We start from the raw sequence: 26,517 nt of genomic DNA, 5'->3' as shown, positions 1-26,517 counted from the left end.
CAAACAAGGAAGACTCTATTATGCGATTGGCTGCGGCTTTGCTCTGAATGAGCAGATGGCCAATGACATAACTGGGTCTGCCCTGTTTGTCTTTGGTGACGGACAAAGACTTTGTGATGAAAAAGTGTTTCTACAAAACAAATGTTCATAGGAAATAAAAAATACAACAAAAACTTACAGTTAAAAGAATATAAATTTAAATTCATAAGGGCTGAATTTTAAACATTAATTGGATTCTTTCACAATTTCATGGTTATGCTCTTTATTTTATCATCATTTAGTCATATGATTATTCATTTTACATCTTAATAAATTTATTGAATATCGGTCACTTTGGGCTGCCGTACATTTCCCCTTTTAAAGTCAATTAACTGCTTTTCTTGAAGAGAACATTATAGCACACTTTGAAAAAAGCCCAAAGTTTCAATGACTTCATGACAGCTGGTGGAGTTGACACAAAGTCACCAAATCTCCTCCAAAGAAACCTCTTGCCCCGTTGCTTCAAATCAGCCACTTTGACTATGAAAAGGAAAGGCAGCTGATGGCACCTTCCCACCACAGCATCATTTCCTCTGCACACTCTCTTCTCTCATCTCTGAAATATTAAGTCCTTTGAACACTATTTACAGCTATCTACAATCAGGTGTGAGCAGGGTCGGCCTTCCGTCTGTTCAAATGCAACCGACTCACAAACACAAGAAAAAAAAACTGAAGGGATGACCGTGAAAGATACTCAAGATTTCTTTGGGCGGACAGATGATTTATGGAGAAGTAGTGCTGACGGTGGTGCCTGTACGACAGCGCAGAGCAGAAAAAAACAGCCAGTGAGAAAATGAGGTTTCACTGACAAGGCCTGTGTGAAAGTAATATGTGTGTAGAAGAAGAAGTGTGTGTGTGTGTGTGTGTGTGTGTGTGTGTGTGTGTGTGTGTGTGTGTAGCATGCAGTCTGTCTATTTTGCCTCCATGCCTGTTTTATATACTTGTGTGTGTGTGTGTGTGTGTGTGTAAAGGGGTGTGTTTGAGCAGGATGACTCATGCAGAAATGTGTAGGCATTCTCCACAGGAAAGCGTCAAACATCTGACAGACATTTGATAAGATGGCACAACAACAGCACACAAACATGCACGCATAAACACTCGTGCAGGCCGCAGTGAGGGGATGCAAATAGGTGGCTGATTGCACACAAAGATGGACCCACTCATGGTCACACACACACACAAACACAAAGATAAACACACACACACACACATACACACACACACAGAGCAGTGAATATGCTTCATTGATGAATGAGATGAGACAAGCCATGGAAGGACGGGGGCAGAGGTGTCTGTCCTGATTCATGCCAGCATTTAGCTCACACAGCCCAAGAAACTCAACAAACGCTCACACACTTCCCATGCACGCCTCCTCACATGCACATTTGAATCTTACGCAGGCTGGTTAGTTAGTGCCGTTTTTTCACACTACTTCTATTAATAACGCTGCCTCTCGCTCCAGCTTGTTGTCCATACTGCTCTCGCACGCTGTCTCATTGTTTTTCCCTCCCTGCTGTATCATATTCCACGCAGGAACATGAGCAACGACAGTCTCCCGTAGACGTCAGCAGAACAACAGATTGCACAAACATGCGCTCGCAAGCTGGCATTTGCGTGAAGCAACCAGACGTGTCAGAAACTCATATTTATGCAGCGTGTGCACCACCGCTGCCAGTAGCCACACATCACGTCAGACCAGAACTGCTTGATAGTTACAAAGATAATTTCCAGGTTTTTTTTTTTTTTTTTTTACCTTTAAACACAGGTGGCTTAGGAGAAAATGGGCCCCTGGGTACAGACATGCAGAGGGCCCCACCACTTCTTCTTCACTGGAGACACTGAGTCTTTTTGAAATTGTGATGCATCTCTCTGTGGTTTTGTGTCTCTTCAGTCTGTAATTGGTCTGTGTAACTTTGTAGCCATTTGTCTCTTTATGGTTGTTTTGCCCCTTTATAGTCCGCAGCTGTTTTGCATCTGTTTTTAGTCATTTTGTGTCTCTTTGTGGTCAATTATGTGTTTTGTAGTTTTCCTGTGTCTCCTGATAGATGGCCCTTTTCATAGTTTGCAGCTGTTCTGCATCTGTAGTTGTTTTGAGTCTTTTCGGTCATTCTAACCCTTAAAGTAGTAATTTCTTTGTAGTTCCTTTGTGTCCTTTTGTAGATATTTTGTATCCTTTTTTGTGGTCATTTTAAGTCCTTTGTAGTTGATTTGCCTCTTTCTGAAGTCATTTTGAATCTATTTGTAGTTGCTTTTTGTCTCTTTGTGGTCATTTTGAGTGTTTTTAGTTGCTTTTCGCCATTTTTTTAGTATTTTTTTCTTAATAGTCATTTGAATTTCATTGTAGTTGCTTTGAGTCTCTTTGTGGTCATTCTGAGTCTCTTCCTGGTCTGTACATGTTTTTTTGAGTTTTGCAGGTGAAAGCCAGGCGGCCCCTGCCACTTGGGGCCTCTGAACCTGTGCCCTGTAGGCCCATTTAGTAATCCACCCATGCCTTTAGATGGACACATCATGTAATTACATGACATAAATCACTCCATCTTTCTGGCATCTAAAACAAACCAATACAGTTTCAAATACAACTTTTTAAAAATATAAACTGGTGAGAAAAATAATAATAACAAAGAGTACAAGTGAGCATCCCTGGCATCTAACAGGTAAAGGGTACATTTTACAATGCAGATTTTTGAGTTAAACAGGACCTCACGTTAGTGCAAAGTACAACACATCGATAACAACAGATTCATTCAGCTTTCAAAATAAATTTTTTTAAAAAAGCCATGGAGTTTGAACCTTTAGTTACATATTCACATTTTGCTAGTATTATCTGACTGATAGATCTGAAGAGTGGATGTGTCAAATACAATATATCATGAGCATCATTATTAAGCTGTATATTACAGTACATAGCAACATCAAACCTCCTACTGTAACAACATTTCCTGGTTACAAAGGACTTATTCCCAGAAAGACAGCGGGTATAGTTTTATCTTTACATGGGTAACATCTTACTTGAAGCTCTTATAAACATTTCATTCAACTACCATATGCTTTATTTACAATAACTACACGTTTATGTGGGTCTGTGGGTGAGAATAATGCAGGAGGGACATTTTACATGGTGCTTATAAATGAGGCATTGCTGATTAATAAGCAAGACTTCAAGTAAAATGTCACCCTAAAGTGCCCAGTTGTTGATTCTGCTGCACACATAAAGACAGAGAAGGAGACAGACGGAAACAGTTGCTGTGCTTTTCTTTTTTTTATCCAGATAGATGGACACACAGTTAAAAGGGGCATCATCTGTGTCTTTGGGTTTAACAGTACAGGAGCAGATTATCCTCCACCCAAATTGTTGTTAAAACCGCCTGAGAGATGGAGAAAAGTAGACAAATAATCTGACCCTCCTCTGCGTCTTACTACAATCCTGTAGTCGCATTTACGAACTCCACAGCGAACCTGTCACATCATCGATTACCCTGTTGTTCAGCAGAACCACAACCTCATTGTGCCATGTACGGGACAAATAAAACACTTTAACATCGAGAAGCTACCGGTGATCGTGATGCGATTGTTTCTCCATGTTCTGGACTGGTGAATAAATGTTAAAGATGCGCACAAAGGAGACAAAAAAGGAAGAAAACCATACAAAAAAAAGTACAAATAGATATGTTGGTAAAAAAGTATTGTGCTTTTGGCTGTCCTGTGTACACTGTGTACAATATTCAGAGCTCCTGCGCGGAAAAAAAGGGTGTGTACATGCACTTTGGACATACAGTAGAGCTATTGCTCCAGGATATTAAGCGAGGCAAAAACATGAGAAATTACAGCTCTGTGTGTGTGTGTGTGTGTGTGTGTGTGTGTGTGTGTGTGTGGTTATGATATAAAGTGCAATGTGAGGGCATTGAGGCTGAGTGTTTGTCTTCATGTAATCAGTCAACGGTGTTACTGGTTTTTTTTTAAACACTTGCATGGATGCATTTGTGCATGCTGTGTGTGTAAATGTGACCCATTCTGTTTCCTGTTAACTGAAGCCTGCATGAGAGGTAATGCGACCAACCAAAGAGGAAACAGAATTAAGCGAATCGGGTCACACTGAAGAATCAGCATGGGGCGATTTTACATCCATACCTTATTTATTTATTTTCCTCTGTGTGCTTTTTGTTTAAGGAGGGCTTTTTGACTTTTACATGACTTTAAAGAGCATCATAAACAAACAAACAAGAGAAAAAAAGGCAAAAGAAGAGAAACCTTCACATGAAAGGTGCCAAAGTAAACTGACATTCTTGACTTCGCAACCGAAAATCATCCCTTTTCGTCTTACCAGCTTGGCAATGATTATCCGAGTGTATTGTCCTCGTAGACAAGGCAGACTTGAATTTCTGTTTCCTGCGTTTGATGAGAGTCCAGCTTTGATTTCATCCTACACTAGATGAGAGTCTTAAAAGGATTGTTGCGTCATATCTTTGTGTGAATACCCTGCCGCTGGATGCTTCTCCACTTCAGATGAGGACGTATGTGATGATTTTTTAACATAATGGCAGCTCGATAAAAGGTAAAGTAGGATCTTTTTTAATCTTTCAGGACAGGATGTTTAGGATGAGAAGATTGAGTTTGGCGGCACATGTGTAGACTAGATGGAATATATTTAAATACCCCATGTTTATATACATCAGAGTCCTGCGGAGTGGCTCTGGGATGTAGCTGGTTCGCATGTTTTGCTGCTGTAACGTCGTCAACGCTCGCAGTCTCAAACCTGCATTTTCTAGCATGGCGGACTGTCTCTTAAAATAGTGTTTCTACCAGATAAGTGAGCTTAAGTAACGACTCTGTTTCATACTCACGACTCTATATTTGTTACGATGCGACGGATGAGGGATGATGAGGGATGTGAGCTGAGCAGTGTGGGAGGGGTTAGATGCAGAAGTGAGAGAGGACACTTGGATCAGAAACTTTCAGTCTTGTTTTTCAAGCGGTGCTGCAGTCTGTGGTTTTTATTGCAGTCCAATGTCTCGATGAGCTCCTCTGCCAAAAATTGTGGCACTTTAATGATGTAAAAGTCCACGCTGTTTCCGACTATGGCTGACGTCCACAGGTAATTTATCTGCGACGCACACTTCTTATTTTTTTAATTTGCCTCTCCATACTCTGCGTCAGCCCCCCCTCATCGCTCCTTTTAGCAGAATGCACATGGATGTAAAGCTCCCAAAACTGAAATTCCTGGATGTTCTCAAAAATAACTGTGTTTGTGAATGCACCAGTCAAACAGAGGAGGATGATGAGATTCCCGTTGCCTTCAAGACATTTTGCTCTCAGTGAGTCCCTCCTCTCTCTCTCTCGTCTTCCCTCTTTTCCTCCTTTTCTTTGTATTTCTTCCACCCTCTCTCTCAACCTCCACCTCCCCTCTCCTCCTCTCCGGGAATTACATCACGCTGCATTTGCCCTTCAGTCTCTCTGCGCGGGACTGCTTTCCCGAGCGCTTGCCATCGATGTTGAGGCTCATGTTCCTCTTCTTGTCCAGATTGAGGAGCTCTTGGAAGAGCTCAGTTACGTTGTGGTTGGTCTTGGCCGACGTCTCCATGAAGGCGCACTTCCATTGGTTGGCCTGGGCTTCCCCGTCCTTGGTCTCCACCTCCCGCTGGGTCTCATCACTCTTGTTGCCCACAAGCATGATGGGGATGGCCTCGACGTTGCCCTTTATGGCCAAGACCTACAGAGGAGGAAAATAAGGGCAGTGCTTGCAATTTCTGGCCAGTGCACACATTTTTTTGTTACTTTTTTTTTTTAACCAAATATGTTGTTGTATTAATATAAATTTCATGATTATTTGCTTTCATGTAAAGTTATATAAAGTCCTTGAGTTGCACGTCATACTGGAATTGTACAACTAAAATCAGGTTAATATTTCTTATTAAAGCTGGGGTAGGCAGTTTAATTCTGGTGTCACTGGGAAAAAAGTGCCATATTAACCTTTGGGCATACTGTAATTCAAGTGGACTGAGAGAAACTTCTGCACCTCCTCTTTGCTCTGTTTTCAAGCTTAAAAAATCTAAGTGGTGAGGGTAGACTTTAGCGCGCCTATCTCTTCTGTGAATGTCTGATTCAATGGACAAAGTTGCTATTCCAGCAGCTGCAACAACCACCTACACTGCAAAGCAAGCCGAAAAAGGAAGACAGACTCATCAAAGAGAGTATCTAAAAGAGAATCTGACAAACAAAATAAAACATGGATCTATATCAGTAAAACATTTCAGAAATGTTGAGAAAATGCTGCTTATAGTTCAGCATTTTGCTAACCGGAGAAAAGGGTCACGGCTGCAACTTAAAGTTCATGTTTATGTAGTTAATGTTCGCAAGAGCCTCCAATCAGTGTCCTCCACCTCACTCCCTGCTGCTACAAACCCTCATGCAGGGAGGAGAGCAGGCAGCCCCTTCAATGAAGTGAAGGGATGGTGGGCTGGATAGCTTGCTAGCTAAGTCTTGTCTCATTTTTGGTCTAATGAACCCAGAAAGCAGGGCAAGGAAGGGATGAGTGAATGCAATGCACACAACTGCACAATGAAATAAGATTAAATAAATGAAGGTACGGGAAACACATGGTCAGTGCTTGAAATGCATGCATATGCAATCGTCGTGTAATGGGAGGGGCTTAGGACCAAGAGAGGAGAGCTGCAGGAGGAGGTTGTATTTTTATATTTTACAGGGGTTTTTTTTGCCTTTGATTTCTGCCGACCCTAGCTTTATGTGAAACAAATTGCCGTAGATTTTACCTTTTTGCAAGAACATCAGAATAACAGATTTATCCAGTATTTAGATTAGCTGTAATGACTCCCCACCTGTTGGTAAATGGGTTTGAGCTCCTCCAGAGACTGTTTGCTCGTGATGGAGTAGACCAGGATGAAGGCGTGGCCTTTAGAGATGGACAGGCGCTGCATGGCTGGAAACTGGTGGCTCCCTGTGGTGTCGGTGATCTGAAGGGTGCACACGCTCTTATCGCAGCTGATCACCTGGCGGTAGGTGTCCTCCACTGTGGGGATGTAGGTATCCCTGAAGGTGCCCTTCACGAAGCGTAGGACCAGGGAACTTTTCCCCACTCCCCCTGCCCCGAACACCACCACGCGATAGTCGTTGCTCTGCTCCGGCATTCTGCCCCCCTCAGGCTTATGACAATGTTACACCTGTGATGTTGAGGGTGGGAGCATGAGGAGGAGGAGAATGAGGAGAGGGGAGAAGGAGATAATTTTAGCAAATAGGAATTTTATCAAATGAGCAGTCAGCAGATCAAAAAGCAGACAGAGGAGGAACAGGAAGGGGAGCATTGGTGGGACTCGACCTCAGGTTAGTGGGTGTGAAAGCACTCTAACTGTTCTCGTGGTCTGACTTTGAGCCAGAGTACAAATTAGAGAGGATGAGTTTGGTGAGGCTCCAAGTGTTTCACCTGACGCAGACATTTCCCTAATCAATACTGTTCGCAGAGTCACAGTTTCTCAGTTTCAAGCCCCAAAACATTCCAGCGTTTCCTCATTTATCAAGCTTAACAACTGCACCAAACCCTTGAAGAGACAGAGAGGCCCTGCAGCATGGGAGAAAAACAATAACAATGACATGAACTCATGTATAATACAACGCAATTCAATACAACAACAACAAATCAAAACACGAGCTTTAAAAATGAGCTAAATCTGCACCTCAAACACAAAAACAGAGCATTAGCATCACAAAACAAGTAAATACTGCAGGACTGCTGTACCTGATTCCATTCGGTTGCATGTGTGCAGGATAATGTGAACATATCTGACTGAACATCAGACTAAAGCTTATTCACTTTGATGGCCTTCTGTTTTATGTTCTTACCCGCAGGGCAGCAAGGATAGATGTTTACTAAATGTAAATGTAAACTAAACTAATTAAAAACGCTCTATGGGCTTTTAATTCCTTTCACACAAAACTGTTGCTCAGCAAATATCTGAAATACAATCAAATTATTTATTTATATTTAACCCTTTGAAACATGGGAAAATTGGCTTTATTTTAATTTATTTTTTCAAAAACATGGGAAGAAGGTAATGAGCAATAAAATCAGAAATGATCAAGAGGTTAGAAGAAAAAAACAGGGAAAATATGAGATTCCTGCAATAAAGAAATGAAAGCACGGGAAACCCTAGGATTACTTAAGATTCACCAAAGCAACAACAACACAAACTAACTAACTGATTGAGGCAGCAGTAAACCAGCAACTCCTGTGCTCAGCAAGGTAAAATTACTGTTTTGTAATTGGAGTCTGGTGGCAACTAAAGTTCCTGGTGAAGGTGATATGGTGAAAATATTCTAATTAAAATGTATATTTAAAATGAAAATGATTAAATGCCTTTTAAGGGACTTAAGAATATTAAAGTAATTTCTGCTAACAGAGAAATTAATTTGCCTGATGCCGGTTAACATTTAACATTTTACATTTTATTGTATTTTTATGAATTTGTTTGCAAATAAGTAATTTTAATTACTTGTCAATACATGTTCATTATATTTAATGTTTAGTATAATATTAGAAGGTAGAGCGAAGATTTATGAGACATTTCTAAAACAAAGTTTAAAAAATAAAATTACAATTTGTCCTTGGTCCTGCTACATCTTTGGAGTTGAAGGACGAGTTGATTAAAATCACCAGCTACTGTGAAAATTCCACCCAGTTGCTAATATAATGAATTTTATTATTTTGAGGGGCACAAAAAGCGTATTTGGACAAATATAGTCCCCCAGTAGCACTGACGCCTTATTATCTGTAAGATAAACCTTCCATAAATATACGAAGGAAAAAAAGCCAGGATTAAATTAAAAAACAAAACAAAACAAATTCACATTGTTTTCAGATCAGGCGTCAACATCTGGGGCTGAAAAATGAAACCTATGTAGGGGTGCCAAACACAGCAACTCCTCAAATAGCCACTTGAGGGTGAGTCCAAAACAGAGTAAATCCCCTTTGACCCACATGTTAAAATGCCCAACTTCACAGCTGAAACAAGCATGTTTACACCCTGGTCCAGAAAGCGGTTTTGGTCTCTATAGCTAATTTCAACATTCATGACAACTGTATGGAGGGTGAATTTTGATTTAACTCACCCACTCACATTTCATGAAGGCTTAAAGTTATGCATATTTAAGGCCGGTTGCTTTGAGTGACAGACAGGTTAAAAAGTGTTGTTACAGTCTACGAGTCAGCTCCACGCTCTCTTCCAAATATGGTCACTTCTGGCTCCAAAAAACCAAGGTGGCAAAGTCGTTGAAATGGGAGTGCACAAACTAGTGGGTGACATCATGGTAGCTACATCCATTATTTTTTATACAGTCTATGGTTCATTGTAAATATAACATTTGCATTATTAAGTGAGAGAATATGCAGAGAAAAACAAATAATTTCAAAGCTATGATGGTTTGCAGTCAGCAGCAACACTGCACATTAATGGACTCCACAAATCTTCACTCTCAAAATTACCTGCTGCAGCTCATACATATGCACCCGAACAATGCGCTCACACCTAATCTATTGCTATCTTTCTAAGTGCTTGTGAGTCTGCTGAGCATCTGTGCGTGATTACACATTGTATCTGTTGCATTATTTATCTGCTGTGGTTCTAAACTTGCTTTAAGGTCCCATAATAAGACATTCATTCAGTTGTGATCATGTGCTGCTCTCTAAGCTCCAGCTGTAATGAAACAGTAAATTGACATCAATACCAGATGGAATAAGTGGATTTCTGTCATGCTTGCACTGCTGGAATCCACTATTGATGGCAGGGTCCCTGTAATTGCATCGCCAGGTTCGAGATAATATCAGTCAAGGAGTTCAAAATAAATGGGGTTTCGGGGAGTGCCTCTTGGGTTTTATAGTCAATCTATAGCTGTAAGTCTGGGTGACACATAACAGTGTTTTATATCCATGCTGAACACACAACCACAGTTTAATCTGCAGATGAGCCTGTGTCTTCTGCTCGTACGCATGCAGACTGTTAACTGCTTTACTCTGGTTTGGCAAAGCAGAAAATCTTGTTTAATGGCTCTCTGGTTCCTCGGGGTGATGATACATTTTTTAGGGATGGTGAGGGATACTTTAAAAAAATCTGTTTAAATGGTGTCTGACAGCAAGATTTTCCAGTGAGATTGAAGCTTAATTAATTCTGAGGTAAATGCTTAAACTTGTAGTAACTGATTTGATGCGCTGAATTTAGTAGCAAACAGCTGCTTATTTACACATTCGGCAGCTACAGAGCAACACTATCACTTATTTTCAGTCTTGCAAAAAACTTTGATCAGCTTAAACTTTTTAACAGGTATAATCAATATTTTTTACCATAACAATGTGTCACATGATAATGTGAAAATGTGATAATGTAAGATGTAGGGGTCGACCAATTCATTTTTTTCAGGGCCATCACAGATATAGATTATTAGTAGTTAATGAGACCGATAACTTATATCTGGAACCAATATGCATTTACAGCAAAAATGAAATATTTGAATTTGGAATATAACAAACTCCAACACAATGTTTTGTTTAAAGCAAATGTTAAATCAAAACTGAAACTTTCAACATCATTTACAGCAAGTTACCAGCAACTTTTTTTAGGTGTGGTTTGTGTGGCAGAATTCAGCCTGAAAACACAAAGACGCCTTATCAAAAAACAGTTGCTTTCTGTGTCACTTTCCTTGCAAGAAATGCAGCAGTGTCTTTCTTAAAAACAACTACGTTTGATGCTATAAAGCCTCCGGAAACACAACAGTGGCTCTCTTAGAAATCAACAGATTTTGTTGTTTGTTGGTGTCAAACAGTGATCTGTAGCTTGGCAGGCATCTAGGTGTCCTGCTATCCACCATCCCCAATATGACAAAATCAGCTCATATACTACAGCACTTTAGAAACGCTGACATAAAATGTATAAAACATACAAATGTTACGCAGTCATGGTTTTCTGAAACATACAATGCCAAAATTTGCTTCTGGTGACTGGGCTGCAGGCAGCAGTTTACAGCCCCAAAGCTCTGATAAAGCCACTGTACCAGTACCAAACCAGTACCAAACCAGAGAGAGAAAACTATACCAGCTGACTGGTGAACATGGTAGAGCATTATGCTGCTAAAGAGCCAAATATTCAGCTCATGCATCAGTGAAAACCAAAAAGAGATAAAAGGAAAGCGAATATTGGATTTGTCAGGTGAACAAAAACACGACCCCAAAAGAATGCTGATGAATCTCAGTAAGGAACTGGATTTGTATTTTAGATGCCAAAAAAATGAATTTCTGCAGATTTAGATGGACTGCCTCTTTATTTTGGGTTAAATCTAAACGTGAAACATTCAAAACATTGATAGTCATTCCTTCTTGCACAGAGTTTTAGGTCAAAGTTGAACCAGAGAGTCAGTATGCAAACTGTTAAGGTTTATTATATGGAAAATGGACTTGCATTTGAATATTTTTCTAGTCTTCTAATCACTTGAAGCGCTTTAAGACCTCATGCACATTCACTCATTCACACATATATTCATACACTGGTGGCCGAGGCTTCCATACAAAGTGCCACCTGCATTCACACACACACACACACACACACACACACACACACACAGCCATCAGGAGACATTTGAGGTTCAGTAACTTGTCCCGCTCTATATTCTGAGTCACAGTTGGCCTTTATTACAGTTTGCCTTCATTTGCACTTCCAAATAAGTTTGGCCAAACGGGATTTCTCGCCCTGTCTGACTTATTTTTAGCAGTGTAGCTGTGTTCCCAGATCTCAGCATCTTGGTGAGTACAGGGTTATTTTTAGGGATAGCAATGATGGCCAATATAGGACAAAAACAAGACCAAGTTCTAATGAACCAGAGCTATTCTACAAAGGCCGCAGTGCTTTTATTGTGTTGATAATTTGCAGTTGTAATAATATCCTGCAATAATCTAGAATAAAAGTATATGGACTGCTATGGTTTCTGTGTTTTAAAGGTCCCTTATTATGCTCATCTTTAGGTTCATTTTGTATTTGCGGTTTCTACTAGAACATTTTTAATGCTTTAAAAAACATTATTTTTTTCACACTGTCTGCCTGACTATACCTGCACTCAGCCTTTGTCTGTAACACTTGATTTTAGCTCCTATCTTTTTAAGGTCTCCTCCAGAAAAGCCCTCTCTCCTCTGATTGGTCATCATTTTTGGGTCTTCAACATCTGCACTCTATTTTTTACTTTTTTGTTGGCTTTTGCCTTTATTAGATAGGACACACTATTCAACGTGAAAGGCGAACAGCGAGGGGATAACATGCAGCAAAGGAGTCGAACCCGCGCCTGCTGTGGTAAGGACGTAGCCTTTGTATGTGGGGCAGCTGCTCTTACCAGGTGAGCTACTGGCTCCCCCAACGATTGCACTCTAGTTTCTGCAGTTGCAGTAGCTGCAGTTTCTATCTTTTAAAATTGTTTTAAAAAGTGTAGTTGTGACATCACAACTTCATGAGGTCTAGACAACCCGTTTAAAGGCACAGTTTCTTCACATAGACTGTGTGCATTTCTTTTTGGATGGAGTGTTTTAATACTCACGGTATTTATATAGCACCAATACTTATAGGGTTGCAATGATATTCCAGTTTAAAGGAATACTGTGATATGCAAGTTGATGATTATACCGTGTATATTTGCTTATCTACAATATTGGAAAAAAATACAGCTGAATGGAGAATTTCACCTTAATTTTAGTTTTTTTCTGTTTTTTTTTTTTTTTTTTTACACATACTTCCATCAAAAACATGGTTTCAAGTTTTAATTATAGTAATAAAGCATTTGTTCAACTAACTCTAACCCTTCTGTTTTAATTAATTCCTAATACTAATTCTGTAATACCGTGATATGGTGGAACTGGGAGACGGTTATCGTACCATGAAAATGTCATATGGCTGCAACTTTACCTGATTATATTTTAAAACAATCTCATTTTTTACAATATGGGACCTTTAAAGCTGATATGTCTGTGCATCTGTGTTGGAGCCACACATTTGCACATGCTCTTGATACTGATATACTTGCAAATATTCTTTGAATTCGTCCTTCTGCATATCTTTTCCATTAATTTATGCATTTTGAAGATGTTCTTCTTTGACCTACTCCCTGAGCGTCTTCTCTCTGTTTCTCCCCCGTCTCCCGCTCTCTCACTCCCCAGGCCTCCATGCTGTTTGATCAATAAACTAAGGCCGCTGTGGTTTTTGATCGATGGGGCTCGTCTGTCTGGGCCCTGTCAGTCTGTCATCCTGCCTCACTTGGTGCCTGTTTTGTTTTTGTTTTTTCTTTTTTTTGGGATGGGGGATTTCAGCTCAATGACAACGATCCTGCTCATCAAAACCTTCCTCCGCTCCCTCCCTGTCTTTCACCTGAACTAAAATTAGCTACCTCCCTCCCCCTGTCAGCAGCTATAACTGCACACACAGGTGCAACCTCACTGTGACACCAAGCACCGCGCACACACACACACACACACACGCACACACACACACTGTACTTCCGCTCCTTTACCATTCGTCCTTGACACCAGGCCTCTGAGATTTATGACACTCCTCCCAAACTCAAGCTGTCTCTCCCCCTTTCCTCTTCTCTTGTTTTATTTGAAACGAGAGGACTGCAGTTCCTTAATGAATTAATGGTATACTATAAATGCATCTGTGGCGGTCCAGCCAAATTCCATTAGCAGATAGCTTTGGCACAGACCAAACAGGCCTCCTCTCCTCTCAGTCAGAAAATAGACGTGACACAGCCGTCTCCGCTCGTTTATTTCACAGAGCGAGCAAGGAAATGTCACCTTTAGCGAAAATATGCACATAATTTCCCTCAAGAGAGCCACTTACGCAGCGGCACAAAGGAAGCGCATTAACCAACATCAAACACAATGCCATTCAACAGATCAAGAGCGTGATTAAATAGACACCCACAAAGCGCTCCCATGGTATCTTGTGGAGAAAAGGGTTTTAATCAAGCCGCGGATACTGGAATGCTGCGGATACACGGCTATTTGGCGATGAGTGTTTTACAGGATCAACAGATTTTCGGCTCGAGGTTCTCCGAAATGTTCCGGCCACAGCTGTGCGCACACACGCAGTCACGCACACAGACTCATCACGATGTCTGAAACCTGCACAAAGTTTCCTCAGCTGCCAGACTGTCAGATAGAGTACGGACGTGTGTGTGTGATGTGTGTTTGTGCAGTCAAGCAAAAAGATTCCCCGTGCTCTGTGCGCACATCAGCTTAAGTGTGTGTGTGTTACAACACACGGGGATGAATCTGCATTTTTAGAAATTTATAGAGACGGGTATTTCTATTAGGTTTAAGCAGATTGAAGAGGTACAATTTATAAATGTTGATAGTCTCACACGTTGAGTCACGCTGCTGCTTTGCTGTATTTACACCTGCTTACAAAACAAATGGGGAGCCCGAAGAAAACGGCTCGCATGTGCTTGTTATGAAATCTTTTGGAGTTCATTTAAGATTTATGAATGTGAAAAAGTTTCTCAGTCGTTTTACTAAAAATGGACGATAAAACAAGACTTTCCTGTCTGCGTCAGTGTGTGTGTCTGTCTATTGGAAGGAGATGATGCAAAGAAAAGAAACACTCCTTTTGTACCCATCAAAGCAAAAATCTGTTCATGATTCATCATGATAATGGATCCTCTATTGGATACGGAGTGTACAGTGTTGTTGTTTGTGTTTAAACGAGATGTTAGATATGGCTACTTTTTGTTAGATATGCATAAATGGATTGCATTTTAAAGGGACAGTTCACCCCAAAGTTAAAAATATAAATTATATGTTTCCCAGTGGTGCTATTTATCAGTCTAGACTGTTTTGGTGTGAGTTGCAGATTGTTGGAGATATCAGCCTTAGAGATGTCTGCCTTCTCTCCAATATAATGGAACCAGATGGCACTCCGATTGTGGTGCTCAAAGCGTGAAAAAATACATTTGAAAAACTCAACAGCAATGTCTCTTTCCAGAATTAACAACTACAACTGCAAACTGCATCACCGCGTGGAGGGAATCTGCCGCTATAGCTCACCTAGCATATGATCAAACAATGAATCAGTGTGATCAGAGACCATTTCAGTCCCTCTGAGGGATTCTGAATAAGTAAAGTAAATAAGACAACATTTGAAATATACTGCAGTATTGAAATATCTAATTATACTCCTCTAATTTGCAATAAACACCTGCATTATATCATTCAAAAACTAAGAAACAAGTTAATTTTAAGTCATGCTAAGTGTATATACAGTAGTGGAATATAAATGTACATTTACTCAAGTACTGTAATTAAGTACACATTTTAGGTACTTGTACTTGTACTTTACTTTAGTCTGTTCTTTTCATGCCACTATATATTTCCATTCCACTACATTTCAGAGGGAAATATTGTACTTTTTACTTTACTGCATTTATCGGAAAAGCTTTAGTTACTTTACAAATTAAGATTTTTGCATAAAAAAACATCAGTGTGAATTTAGTCAGTTTAGTCAGTTAATCAATTAACTGAACCAACTATTTTTTTCTAAATTATTTTGAATTATTTAGAATATTTTTAGTATTTTATTTGGTAGTTTATAGTTTATTTGTGTATTTTTATTTTTTAGATTTGCCTGCATCAGGTACTTTTACTTTTAATGCTCAAATTACATGTTCCTGATTATACTTACTGACTTATACTTAAGTAACATTTTCAATGCAGGAGTTTTGCTTGTAACAGAGTACTTTCACACTGTGGTATTAATAGATTTACTTGAGTAAAGGATATTAATACTATTGAATACCACCACTGGACATGTGTGTATACACGCATAGGAAAACATGCATGTGACGGTACCTGTGGGTATGCTTGAGGTGTTTGAATGCTCTGTGCGAGACTGCGGGCGTGTCTGCATCTCATTAGTGTCAATCTATACTGTGATTGAGCATACACCTCAGTACATGCATGCAGTATGTGCTTTGGACTGCACAAGAGATTGCAGCACTGTGGTCTTGGCTTAGTAGCTAATCATTGAGCTTAACCTCCTCTGTGCTCCTGGCCTGCTCTGCATTGACCCAATTCCCAGGACTTAAGATACCAGAGGTCTCCCAGTAAGACTACATGCAGCTCCGGATGAAGCCCTTTGATAATCCATGCACATCCCTTTGACTCAGCATGCACTGACACTAACTCTGTGGCATGGGAATATCAGCACAGCCAGACACACAAACAGCACGGGTGACATTTATCTGTCTGATAATACACAGAACATCACATTTGAGTTGGTCCAGCAGGTTTTGCAGCAGAAGATCCATCTATCAACCTCAGAACAGGCACCAGGAATTTCCCCCGAAGCACTATTTTGCAAGTTCATTGTTGAGCTGTGCACAGTTTAGGCTGATTCAGAAAACATATTAACCCCAAAGGTTTTATTACTTTCACTAAAATGATGATAGACATGACTTTCTACTTTCTCAAATCCAAGCACAGTGCAGCAGTTTAGACCTGCCAAGACTACAACATCAATAAATCAGTAGGATGAAGAATTGCTTCAACGCTTAGCTTCATGAAATACTTGACTAAAATAAAAGATTTTTACCATCCAGACAGAAAAAAGTCTGTTTTCTTATAATTGTTGAAACACTGACCTTTTGGAGTTCACACCAGCAATGAAGCCTTGTTTCAATCCTTAATCCCGGATTTGGAAACAGCCATGACTAATGTAGTAATGGCAAGCGTGGTTTAATACTACAGCAAACACTACTTTGGAAGCTACTTTGTCAGAAATACAACAGAACAGCAACTTGTGTGTCTGTTAAAAGTGCAACCAAACTAAATAAAGTTGCTAGTGTGCATAGGCAGGGAATCTGAGTTTAGTGACAGAATTGCGGAATTTGCCACTAATAATAACAACTACCTCATAGAGAGATATAGGCCCTCCAGGATTTTGCGGGCTGTTGTTGGGATTGTTGTGGCCTGAAATGTTTGAGTTTATGGCAGCTTTTCCAAAAAATTGTGATGCATGTAATGTTTTTATTCAGTTTTTGCAAGAAAAATGTAGGGGAAAGTGAAAATGGCAAAAATAGTTGTGATGCCCTGTGATGCGGCCCTGAAAAACCAATATTGGTTGACCCCTGTTTCCCACAGAATTAGAAACTATTTTTGACAGTGAGGGGAGCTGACAGCTGATCACTGATTTTCAGCTGTTGCTGCTGTTCAGAGCAGCATCTCTCTCTTGCCTCGATAGCATGAGCTAACGCAGCAGTTAACATCCAACACTGACCTGTTAAACTGTCTCAACATTCTCAAACCGGCACCGAAACAACCAATTACATAACTAAAATAACAGAATAACTGTTGCAGAAAAGGAATACCGACCACAAATAGTATAAACAATGGGGTTTGATTTCAGTACAATCTTACAGATTATAACTTTAAATCAATGATTCTGAGTATTAATAAAGCCAAAAGTTGAAGCCATTCCTTATGTTATGGATTTATTGAAACTGTAGTCTTACAGTGCCAGCTCTAAAGTATAAGTTAGGGCTATGTATAAAATCAAATATCACAATATCATTTTTAATGTTATGTTATGTAATGATATTTTCAGTCTGACTATTGGTGGTTTTACAAAATATTTATGTAATTAGATTTTTGATAAATAATCACCAGTATGGTTGATACACAGCTAGAACAGTTTGGCATATTCAGAAAATTACATAATTTTACTGTAATAGAGCCTTTAAAACCAAGAAAAGACACATTTACGATCTAAGACAACATCTAGTCTCATATCACAATATAAATATATCGCCCAGGCCTTGTATGGGGAGAAAGTTTGTCTTGAACCCACTATTATAAAACAATAAAGTTAAATTTCACTGAATTATCTAGGGCAAGCCACAGTGTGCTTAGCTCACTGGTCTTCTTGCAGAAAACGCACTAGAGGGACATGTAACTGTACAACATAATGTAAATCCTGCCATAAGAAAACGTCAAGGTACTAAAATGTTCAAAAATATATTCAAACCAATCCACAAACAGAACCAAACAGACCTGTCTCACTGCAAAAGCCAAATATTTCTCATCATTAGCATTTAACTTGTTAACATCAGTGCTTGTTGCCAAGAGAGAGGGAGGGGAAGATCAAAAACCGATGCATGTTTTTCACAAGCAAGATGCAGACTTCTCTCCGCTTTGTCAAAAGCCAGCAGCACACTGCAGCTTCAGGTGTTGAGAACCATCTCTCTACCTGCAACTACTCCCTGATAAGTCCAAATGGAAATAGCAAATGTGCACTCTTAGTAAGAGTTTAGGAAGACATTTTCTCCCTCCGGCAGATTGATTCCTGAGCTGTAATCAAACCCTGAAACCATAATCACGCTGTTTCTTTGCAGCAGTTTTTACACAGGACTGCATGCAACATGGCCATGTAATTAGTCTTTGAGTGAGTATTAGGACTGAGTATTAGCTTGACCTGGGGAACCCTGGGTTTCTCCGTCTGGCCTCTCCATAAGACCTCGCTAATACCTCGGCCTGGCAATCTGGGAAACGCACAGGCACCTGGATACTGACACTAGAACCCGACCGAGAAAGAGTAAAGAAATTCTTCCAGCGGTGGTAATAGAGCAATTATGTCTGTTGTCAAGCATAATGTATTCCATTTTTTTTTCTTCAGCAAAGTCTATTCTTAGAAGCTGCAGAGGCTCTGACCTGACTGAAGCACTAATTACAGACTGCCGGAGTGAGTTGCAGGAGCCTGCCTGCAGTGACAGATGGTGACAGGGTTGGTCGTTTTGGATTGACTCCACTGGTTTCAACCGTCGAGATCAACCAGGCACAGCTTTTTTATAATACCACTTGATCCACGCCTGATAACAACGCAGATGGAGACAACAAGGGAATCCCATTCCACACTGCTTGTGACGCCCCCATGATGCAACTGAGATTATAGCAAACTGACCATTAATCTTAAACCACAAAATACTGTCAATCGTCTCTCATAAACAGATTTAAAGTTGGATGGGGGAAAGAGCATTTTATATCAAGTGAAGAGCTCATATTTGCACAAAATGTCAAATGAAACACGGTAACTCAGAGGTCACAGTGTGCATAATGGACCAGAACAGCCATCTCAACCTTCTATTAGTTATTCACGAGACAATCCTGCCTAATGCCATGTATAATGAAGACTGTACAGACCTTTCAAATGAGCTGATGCCGTCAGAACAACTAAAACACTTTAGCATTGATCTGTTCCAGTATTAAAGCAGACGTTATGCAGTATATAGTTTATATATAGCTCAGGAGTGCTCAACAATGATGATGCACTTGACTAGACTTTCACTGTCAAAGCATCAGACAGACTTAAGCATCAGGAGGAGACAGTAGTTAACTATAACTTCAAAAAGCATTTTGGACAGAGCTTTGATTCTCTGCCCGAACCTAACTGGGCCCAACCCGACAGGTTCTGGCTGTAATTTCTCAAATTCCCTCAGGCTTTACTCGTGTCAGATTCACTCCAATTTCCCGGTCTTTTGTTGTTGTTTTGTTTTTAAATGCTGACCTTATAATGTGTATAATGTCATGAATAATGTATGTGCTGTGTTGCCATCAACTCATCCCGACTCTTGCCTCTCATTAATGAGGACAAATGTTATACAATCTCTTTTTTTATTTATATTACATGGCAGTTTCATATATATTTTATGACAGTTGTGCTGCTAAATTTTTGGTAGGAGAAGGTGCATGTTGGAATACAAATGTCTGAATTGCCACATGTGTATGTATGTAAACACACACAATATATAGATATAAATATATTAATATAAATACTTCTACAAATTCTGGTTTTTACATCGCGCTCAGCCTTAAACTGCTGCCATGGTTCGACGCGGGTCATGCTTCAACACAAACTATGCAGGTTAATGCCGGGAAGGGTCTGATATTTGGACCCAATCATAGATCTAATTATGGAGTCAGTTTTAGAGGAGAATAAATTATTGTTTCAAGTTTTTCATATTCAAAGAATTGTAAATCAAGTCAGACTTTCGTGCAGAATCACAAGTCCCTGTCCCTGAGGTGCTACTAGCCATTAAGAATTGGTTATGACACATGCTTCCTATTAAATAACCAGTTTATAGATAAACAAAAGTCAGATTTACTATTCAGTTCATTATGGCTCACTGATTGCTGTTGCAACAATCATTTGCAGTCGTTGCAGTTCTTTAAGTTAACTAAAATGTTCAACAAAAAGTAAAAAATAAATAAATAAAAGAAGAAGGTACAAGAACCACAGCATGCTCAAAAATTGCATGCTTCTCTCACATGAAGCAAGAACACACCTGAAGCTGATTTTAACCTGCTTCAGAACTTCTCTCCAACAAGAAGAAGGATATGTATTATCATATGCAAACACTCGGCTTGTTGACAAATGTCAGTCAATTAACAAAACCGCTCTTATTACAAAAAGGGGAAATTGGGAGCTTTTTTTTTTTTTTTAAAAATCCATTTCCCTTCAACATTTTAATCAGACAACAACCTTCAAATCATGACATAAGCCTTCATCTTATGATGATGACACTGTGAGTCAATGTGTGTATTTGAGTATTAACATCTGCAGTAGACAATTTGAGGGGGGACACCGACACCCCTTTGTTAGCAAAATGACAAAAATGTGTCCACTTATTAACCTGTTACCCCTCTTCATCCCACTGGGGTCAAATGTAGGCAGACTGTGATCTGGGTCCAGACCCAGATCATACTATCAGGACCTGGACAAGTAGCTGACAAGTTATTGAGATTTAATGAATTTTGAATTCACATTTCTGTTTTAAACAGCCTAACATTTCTAGCCTTTACAGCACTGATTTATCAGTCAAGGAAGCTCACTGACCAATTGCATGCTTCGTTTTCATCTCATGTGAGGCTACTCAGCCAATCAGATCTGTGCATTCCGATACGCATTGCAACGTGAATCAGTGAGTGTGATGCACGCACAGGGAAGAGACAAGATGAGAGAAAAGTGTCCAGTAAAAGTACTTTTGCATGGACTGCTCCTAAGAGAGAGAAACAGACAATGAAGACTGAGTGTTCAATCAAGAATGGACTGAATCTTAGATGTTCATTTTTTATTCTACCAGGCGACCTGGAAAGTTAACCCTTTAAATATAAATGAACAAATTGCCTATTGAACATATGCATTTTATTTTCCCCCCCATTTGCCAAAAACCTTGCTCTTTCCAGTTATTCTTATGATGTTTTATAGTTTATGTTTGTTTGTAATTGTTGATAATATAACAAATGTGCTGTTATTAATAATGGAAAAGGATAACAAATTTAAAAATTTAAAAAATCACCTACTGAAAATCTTTTTTTCCCCATGTTGTTTTTGTTATTTGCCTTAAATCTTTTTCTCATCACTTAATTAATCTTATGATATTTTATTAATTGTTTGGTTGTGTGTGCAACATCTTGTTATTGTTGATTATGTAATAAATGTATTATTATCATAAATTTTAAAAGGTAATAACAGTGGCTGGAAAATGTCATAAAGTAAATGGTGAAAAGGAATATTGTTGAATTGATTTTTAATCCCAGGAAAAAAATTACTGTTAGACGTAGTAAACATGGATTGCACTGCAAAAAAAGCCTATTATATTATTTATGCATGAATGGGGGATGCTTAATCAATTTTATAGAAATTAACAGGATAAGTACCCATTTAGGAAACTGCACCCAAATTATTCCAAAAATGTATGTTATTTCATTGTCCGAAGCCAAAAAAAAAAAACTTCTCTGAAAGTTTCTACTCATGGTCCCAGCTCTGGATGGACCTGATCATGATAAATGCAGAAATATGTGGGCTGGTTGTGTGTGTGCAGCTGCCTGTCCCCAAAAAGTGAGTGGCATCCCCCAACATCTGGCCATCCAGACCTCAGTTACCTCACAGAGCTTTGTGTAGTGTGCTGCAATGGGCCTTGGCTAAAAATAAAAAATACCACTCAAATCATCATCTTCAATTATCAGCATCCTTACTCATCTCCAGCATCACCAGAGACGTCAGCATCATCACCAGCATCATCTCCTCTTTCTGTTTTTCCTTGTTACCATGTATTGAGTCATTTCTTTGTCCTGCCTTAGCAGCAGAAGTGTTCTTATGCAACCGTGCTGTGGCCATTCAAGACAGACAAACAAACGGACAGGCAGGCAGGCCACACTCCCCCACACTTCCACTTATCCCCCCATCCTCAACCAACACATGCATGCTTTAACACAGGCTGCATCTCTATGCTACTCCCCAACCGCACACTTTAGAGCTTAATCACAGGATTTACTGCCATACATCCCTCCTCTCTTCTGCTTTCTCGCAAGCCCTGCAACCCACACACACCCATGACTGGCAGTGTTCAATGCATACAGGAAGTCACATGCACGCACACACACATGCAGAAGGCCTGAATGATGCACAACTCCTTTTGCATGTCATCTCCTCTCCAGATCATGAGACCCACAACAACAGGCACAGAGGAGGAGACGTGGTGAAACACAGATCCAGATGGAGGATTAAGAGTGACATTTGCCACAGAAATCGGGCTTTATGCGTCATGCTGGCGTCATTATTAGTGTATAGCCTAATGTTGACGTGCATCTCCGTCTCGGCTGTAGTCAGGAAGGGGTGGCAGGCAGGAGAGAGGGCTTGCCGTCGGTCCGCAGATTGGTGCGCAACGCCATTACAGACCACCCTACTCTGCTGGGTTCATTCATAAATACCAGAGGATCGCCATCTCGCAACGGTGCCATCATTTCGCAGTCGCAGCAAACCCCACCACCCCTCCCTCCTCCCCCTCCCTCCTCCACCACCACCTCCCTTTACTCCTCAAAGCAATATCATAATCTCAACACCCCTCACATCTCTGCCCCCTCTCTCTCCTGCTGACTGCCAATATGGCTGTGCGGGCATAGGCTACATACAATCCACACGACCGAGGTTATCAAACACAAATATGATAGCAGCCAGTGCGGATGCGTTTAAATCAACCGGCCACATAACGAGATTTGTCATCCCGTGAACAGCAGGGATCGTGCGCGCTCAGCAGGCAGAAGCAGCGCGCGGCTTCGCCACTGAATACCAACATCTAACCTCCATGTAAAGATGTGCGGATGAGCAGCATCTCCATACCTGGTCGTGAAGTATAGCTCCGCTTCAGGCTCGTCCTTGGTTTAGACGGATGTAAGACAAACGCCGAAAGCGTCTTAAAGCATTTTACACGGTTCATGTAGAGCTCATGTCGTCCGATTTCCAACACCACCACAGCAGACTCTCTCTCTCTCTTCCTCTCTCCCTCTCTCGCAGATAGGACGTGGGAGGTGCTATGCCCTCTCCCTTTTCTGTCCACACTTGATTTTCTCTCAGTTCATACACTTCCTAGTGGTTGGATGCCAGCAAAATTAGCTATTTAAGACAGACTCCCTCTAAAAAAGTATTTTAGTGTGACTGGGAATTTGGAATCTTACAAAAAATAAGAAAATGAAACGGAATAAGGCCACCTTATTCCCAATATTCATACGCGGAGCCACAGTCTAATCATATGCAATACAAAATTATCAAAGGAACCTGGATGTAAAGACATTGATGGTCCCAGCGCAACAGATCACATTAAAGTAGCCCAACTGATGAAATTAAATGCACGGTGAAAAATGTAACCGAAGCAGAACCCTATTTATTTTCCAAATGATTTTGTCGATGTTTCAGCCACAGCCAAGTAACTACCGGATATCTCCAGGGCCAAGGCAGATTTATGTAGGTTAATTTTGGCTTATAGTTGCAGAAATAAACGACTATGACATTAAAATTCTTGAAAGTAAAAAAAAAAAAAAAAAAAAAATTGTTGGATCAGATACATTAGACTCATCATCTTACATTTTGTTAACATGGACGCATGATAAACCCACCTCGAGTGTGTTTTTTAAAAAACATACCCTTGACATAAATAAGACATGAATCATAAATCTGCTCTAGCCTATAATTAAGCAGAGATATCATGGCAATTCTTATTTAAATGCTTTGTATTTAGCGTCATTAAAATGTATATGTGAAGTCAGTTTGGAGAGCTTCTAATCTATTAAAAAAAATCACATCTCCCGTCTGATCCAGGATCAGCACCACGGAGAGCGACCTCATTGTGTTTCAGCACCACGGACAGCGCCATGCATACATCAAGTGCAGTAAGCTGTATGTACTGTAAACACACACACACACACACACACACACACACACACACACACACACACAGCAAAACAACATGTAATGGGTGGAATGAACGGAAGAGATGACAGAGTAGATAAACCAGGAAGTATATCAGCCCTTGCATGAGCACGCCCATATGAATTACCAGCTAATGTCAACAAGAATAAGCACGTTTCATTCATTTTCTGAAGCATCATTAATAAGTGTGAGGAAGCCGAGCCCGGGCGATAATAAAGGCCGATGGCTGAGTGAGACCGGGCCTTGTTTTGAGCTGTTTGTCTGTACGTGACGGTCTCAGTGTGTGACTCACCAACTCTCCATCCAAGCAGCCGTGTGTTTGTCCCCCTCTGTCGGTGAGCCCGGGAGCTGCAGCAGGCGAGCAGACAGGACGAATGCAAACATCATTGTTTCTGTTGAGGGAATAATGAGAAAAAGATCAGGGGATAATGCAGGGTAAGGCAGGAGAAGAGATTATGCAAAAATATGCAGATGGAAAATCATCTTGGATATAAGAAGAGACTCCAATCTGGAGTCATTATTTAAAACACGAGTCTACAGCTATCTATTTTCAGAATTAAGTATTCTCACCTTCCTTGGTTAACATTTGCTCATTTGCAAAAAGTCTAATTGTGTTATCTTGAGTAAAATACATGAGTTACATATGTGCTCCATCAAGCTAAAGTTTCCTAATACTATTCAGGTATAACAACAAACTTTAAAATCTGAACTCTCAAAGGTCCAGTTTGTATGGTTGAGGGTGACATGTGAAAAAAAAGTAATTTAAATTAGTGTGTTTTTTCCAATATATAATTATCTGAAAATAAGAAATCATTGTGTTTTCATTACCTTAGAATGAGCCTTTCATATCCAGAAGCAGGTCCTTGTTCATGGAGACTGCCATGTTGTTTCCACAGTAGCCCAGAATGGACGAAACAAATAGGGCCATTTGTGTTAAACATCGTAGGTATAAACAAGCAAAACAAAAAAATAAAAACAGACTTTTAATGAGAAACTGCCTTATTCCGTGTTGTTTTTTAGTTTGTTTTGTTTTTTAAAAGCTTTTTTCCTATGTTTTTACAAGTTTATTGTGTCTGAACAAAATCTTTCACCAATCAAGCGAGCAGATATTGAAGCGTTTCGCAGTCTAAAGGGAAAACATTGACCCCTGCTGGCCCTATATTTAATTTAGAGAATCATCAAATTCATTACTCATCGTCATCTGGGCACCATGAATATCTGTGCCAAAACTCATGGCAATCCAGCTGTAAGATGTCAAGACATGTCACTAAAGGCAAAAATGTTAATCTGCTGTGGCAATGAAGAAAAAGTCACAGTCAGGAAAGTCAATATGGTTCATCCTCTGGGGATCACAAATGTGTGTACAAAATGTCATGTCAATCCATTCAGAAGCTGTTGAGATCAACCGACAGACTCGATATTTCCATACTTAGAGCCATGTTGTTGTAGTGCGGCTAAAAAACCGCTTGTAAAAAGAAAAAGCCATCTGAAAAATTGTAATTTAAAACATGTGGTCATACTTTCGCCCCTCTTCTCATTTGTCCTCTTGTCTTCAGCTCTTCTTCTTTTGTCCCCAGCAATTACAGGCCCCGCACCCAATACAAGGCGTTGGATCAAACACCACAGCAACACAATGCAATAATTGGTTTCTGTGTCCAATTTCTGTTTAATCAATAACCTGTCGGACACCGGCGGCTGAGGGGATACATAACAAACACCAAGCTGACGCATCTTCACAGCAGCTATTTCCAGATGGGTGCGTTCCTCTCTTTCCCTGGCAGTGTGTGGCCAATCGCACCGGCTCCATCCACCATTTCCCATGCATTACATCCAGCGCGCAGACACAAAGGGCCTCCCTTTCAAAGCCCCTCAAGCGTGAATACAGAGCAAAGACAAATTAAAGTGTGGGTGGTTAGTCTGTCTGAATGCCCGTAAATGTACTTGAGGTTGACAGGTCAAAAGATCAAGTGGAGACGAAGGATGGGAGGGAAATTGTTGCGGCAGTCGTATCTTCCCGGCCATGAAATCATGAAAAAAAAACGAGAATTCCTGCTATACCAAACGTATATGATAATGAGAATCAATTACAGTTTTGCAGCCACATCTGCAGATTTAGAAAGCTTGAATTTCATGTCAAAAATATCCGGTGGTCAGAGCTGTGGAATTTGCAGTTTTAACTTTCAATGTT

The 26,517-nt window shown here is 40.1% G+C and overlaps 1 protein-coding gene across 2 annotated transcripts; it reads right to left on the bottom strand.

The window, feature by feature from the left end:
- Window positions 1-216: 216 nt before the first annotated feature.
- Window positions 217-25,251, bottom strand: diras1b (DIRAS family, GTP-binding RAS-like 1b). Of its 2 annotated transcripts, XM_042500351.1 has the most exons (4): window positions 25,158-25,251; window positions 24,622-24,721; window positions 6,873-7,214; window positions 217-5,746 (listed from the first exon to the last, which is right to left on the bottom strand). In XM_042500351.1, exons 3-4 carry the CDS (start codon window positions 7,179-7,181, stop codon window positions 5,459-5,461), a joined length of 597 nt encoding a protein of 198 aa, XP_042356285.1. In that variant the 5' UTR covers window positions 7,182-7,214; window positions 24,622-24,721; window positions 25,158-25,251; the 3' UTR covers window positions 217-5,458. The 2 variants fall into 2 exon arrangements, with proteins under 2 accessions (XP_042356285.1, XP_042356284.1); XM_042500350.1 differs by lacking the exons at window positions 24,622-24,721; window positions 25,158-25,251 and adding an exon at window positions 23,244-23,377.
- Window positions 25,252-26,517: the final 1,266 nt, after the last annotated feature.

Source organism: Plectropomus leopardus, chromosome 14 (assembly GCF_008729295.1).
Source record: "Plectropomus leopardus isolate mb chromosome 14, YSFRI_Pleo_2.0, whole genome shotgun sequence".
Classification (NCBI taxonomy): Eukaryota; Metazoa; Chordata; class Actinopteri; order Perciformes; family Serranidae; genus Plectropomus; species Plectropomus leopardus.
The sequence above is the reverse complement of the archived record's forward strand: the minus strand, read 5'-3'. Positions and strand labels throughout refer to the sequence as shown.

Bases quoted from the DNA above. Each gene is read 5' to 3' on its own strand.
- diras1b (XM_042500351.1), bottom strand. From the start codon at position 7,181: ATGCCGGAGCAGAGCAACGACTATCGCGTGGTGGTGTTCGGGGCAGGG. The intron at 5,747-6,872 runs GTGGGGAGTCAT...CCTCCTCTGTAG, and splicing joins TCAAACCCATTTACCAACAG to GTCTTGGCCATAAAGGGCAA.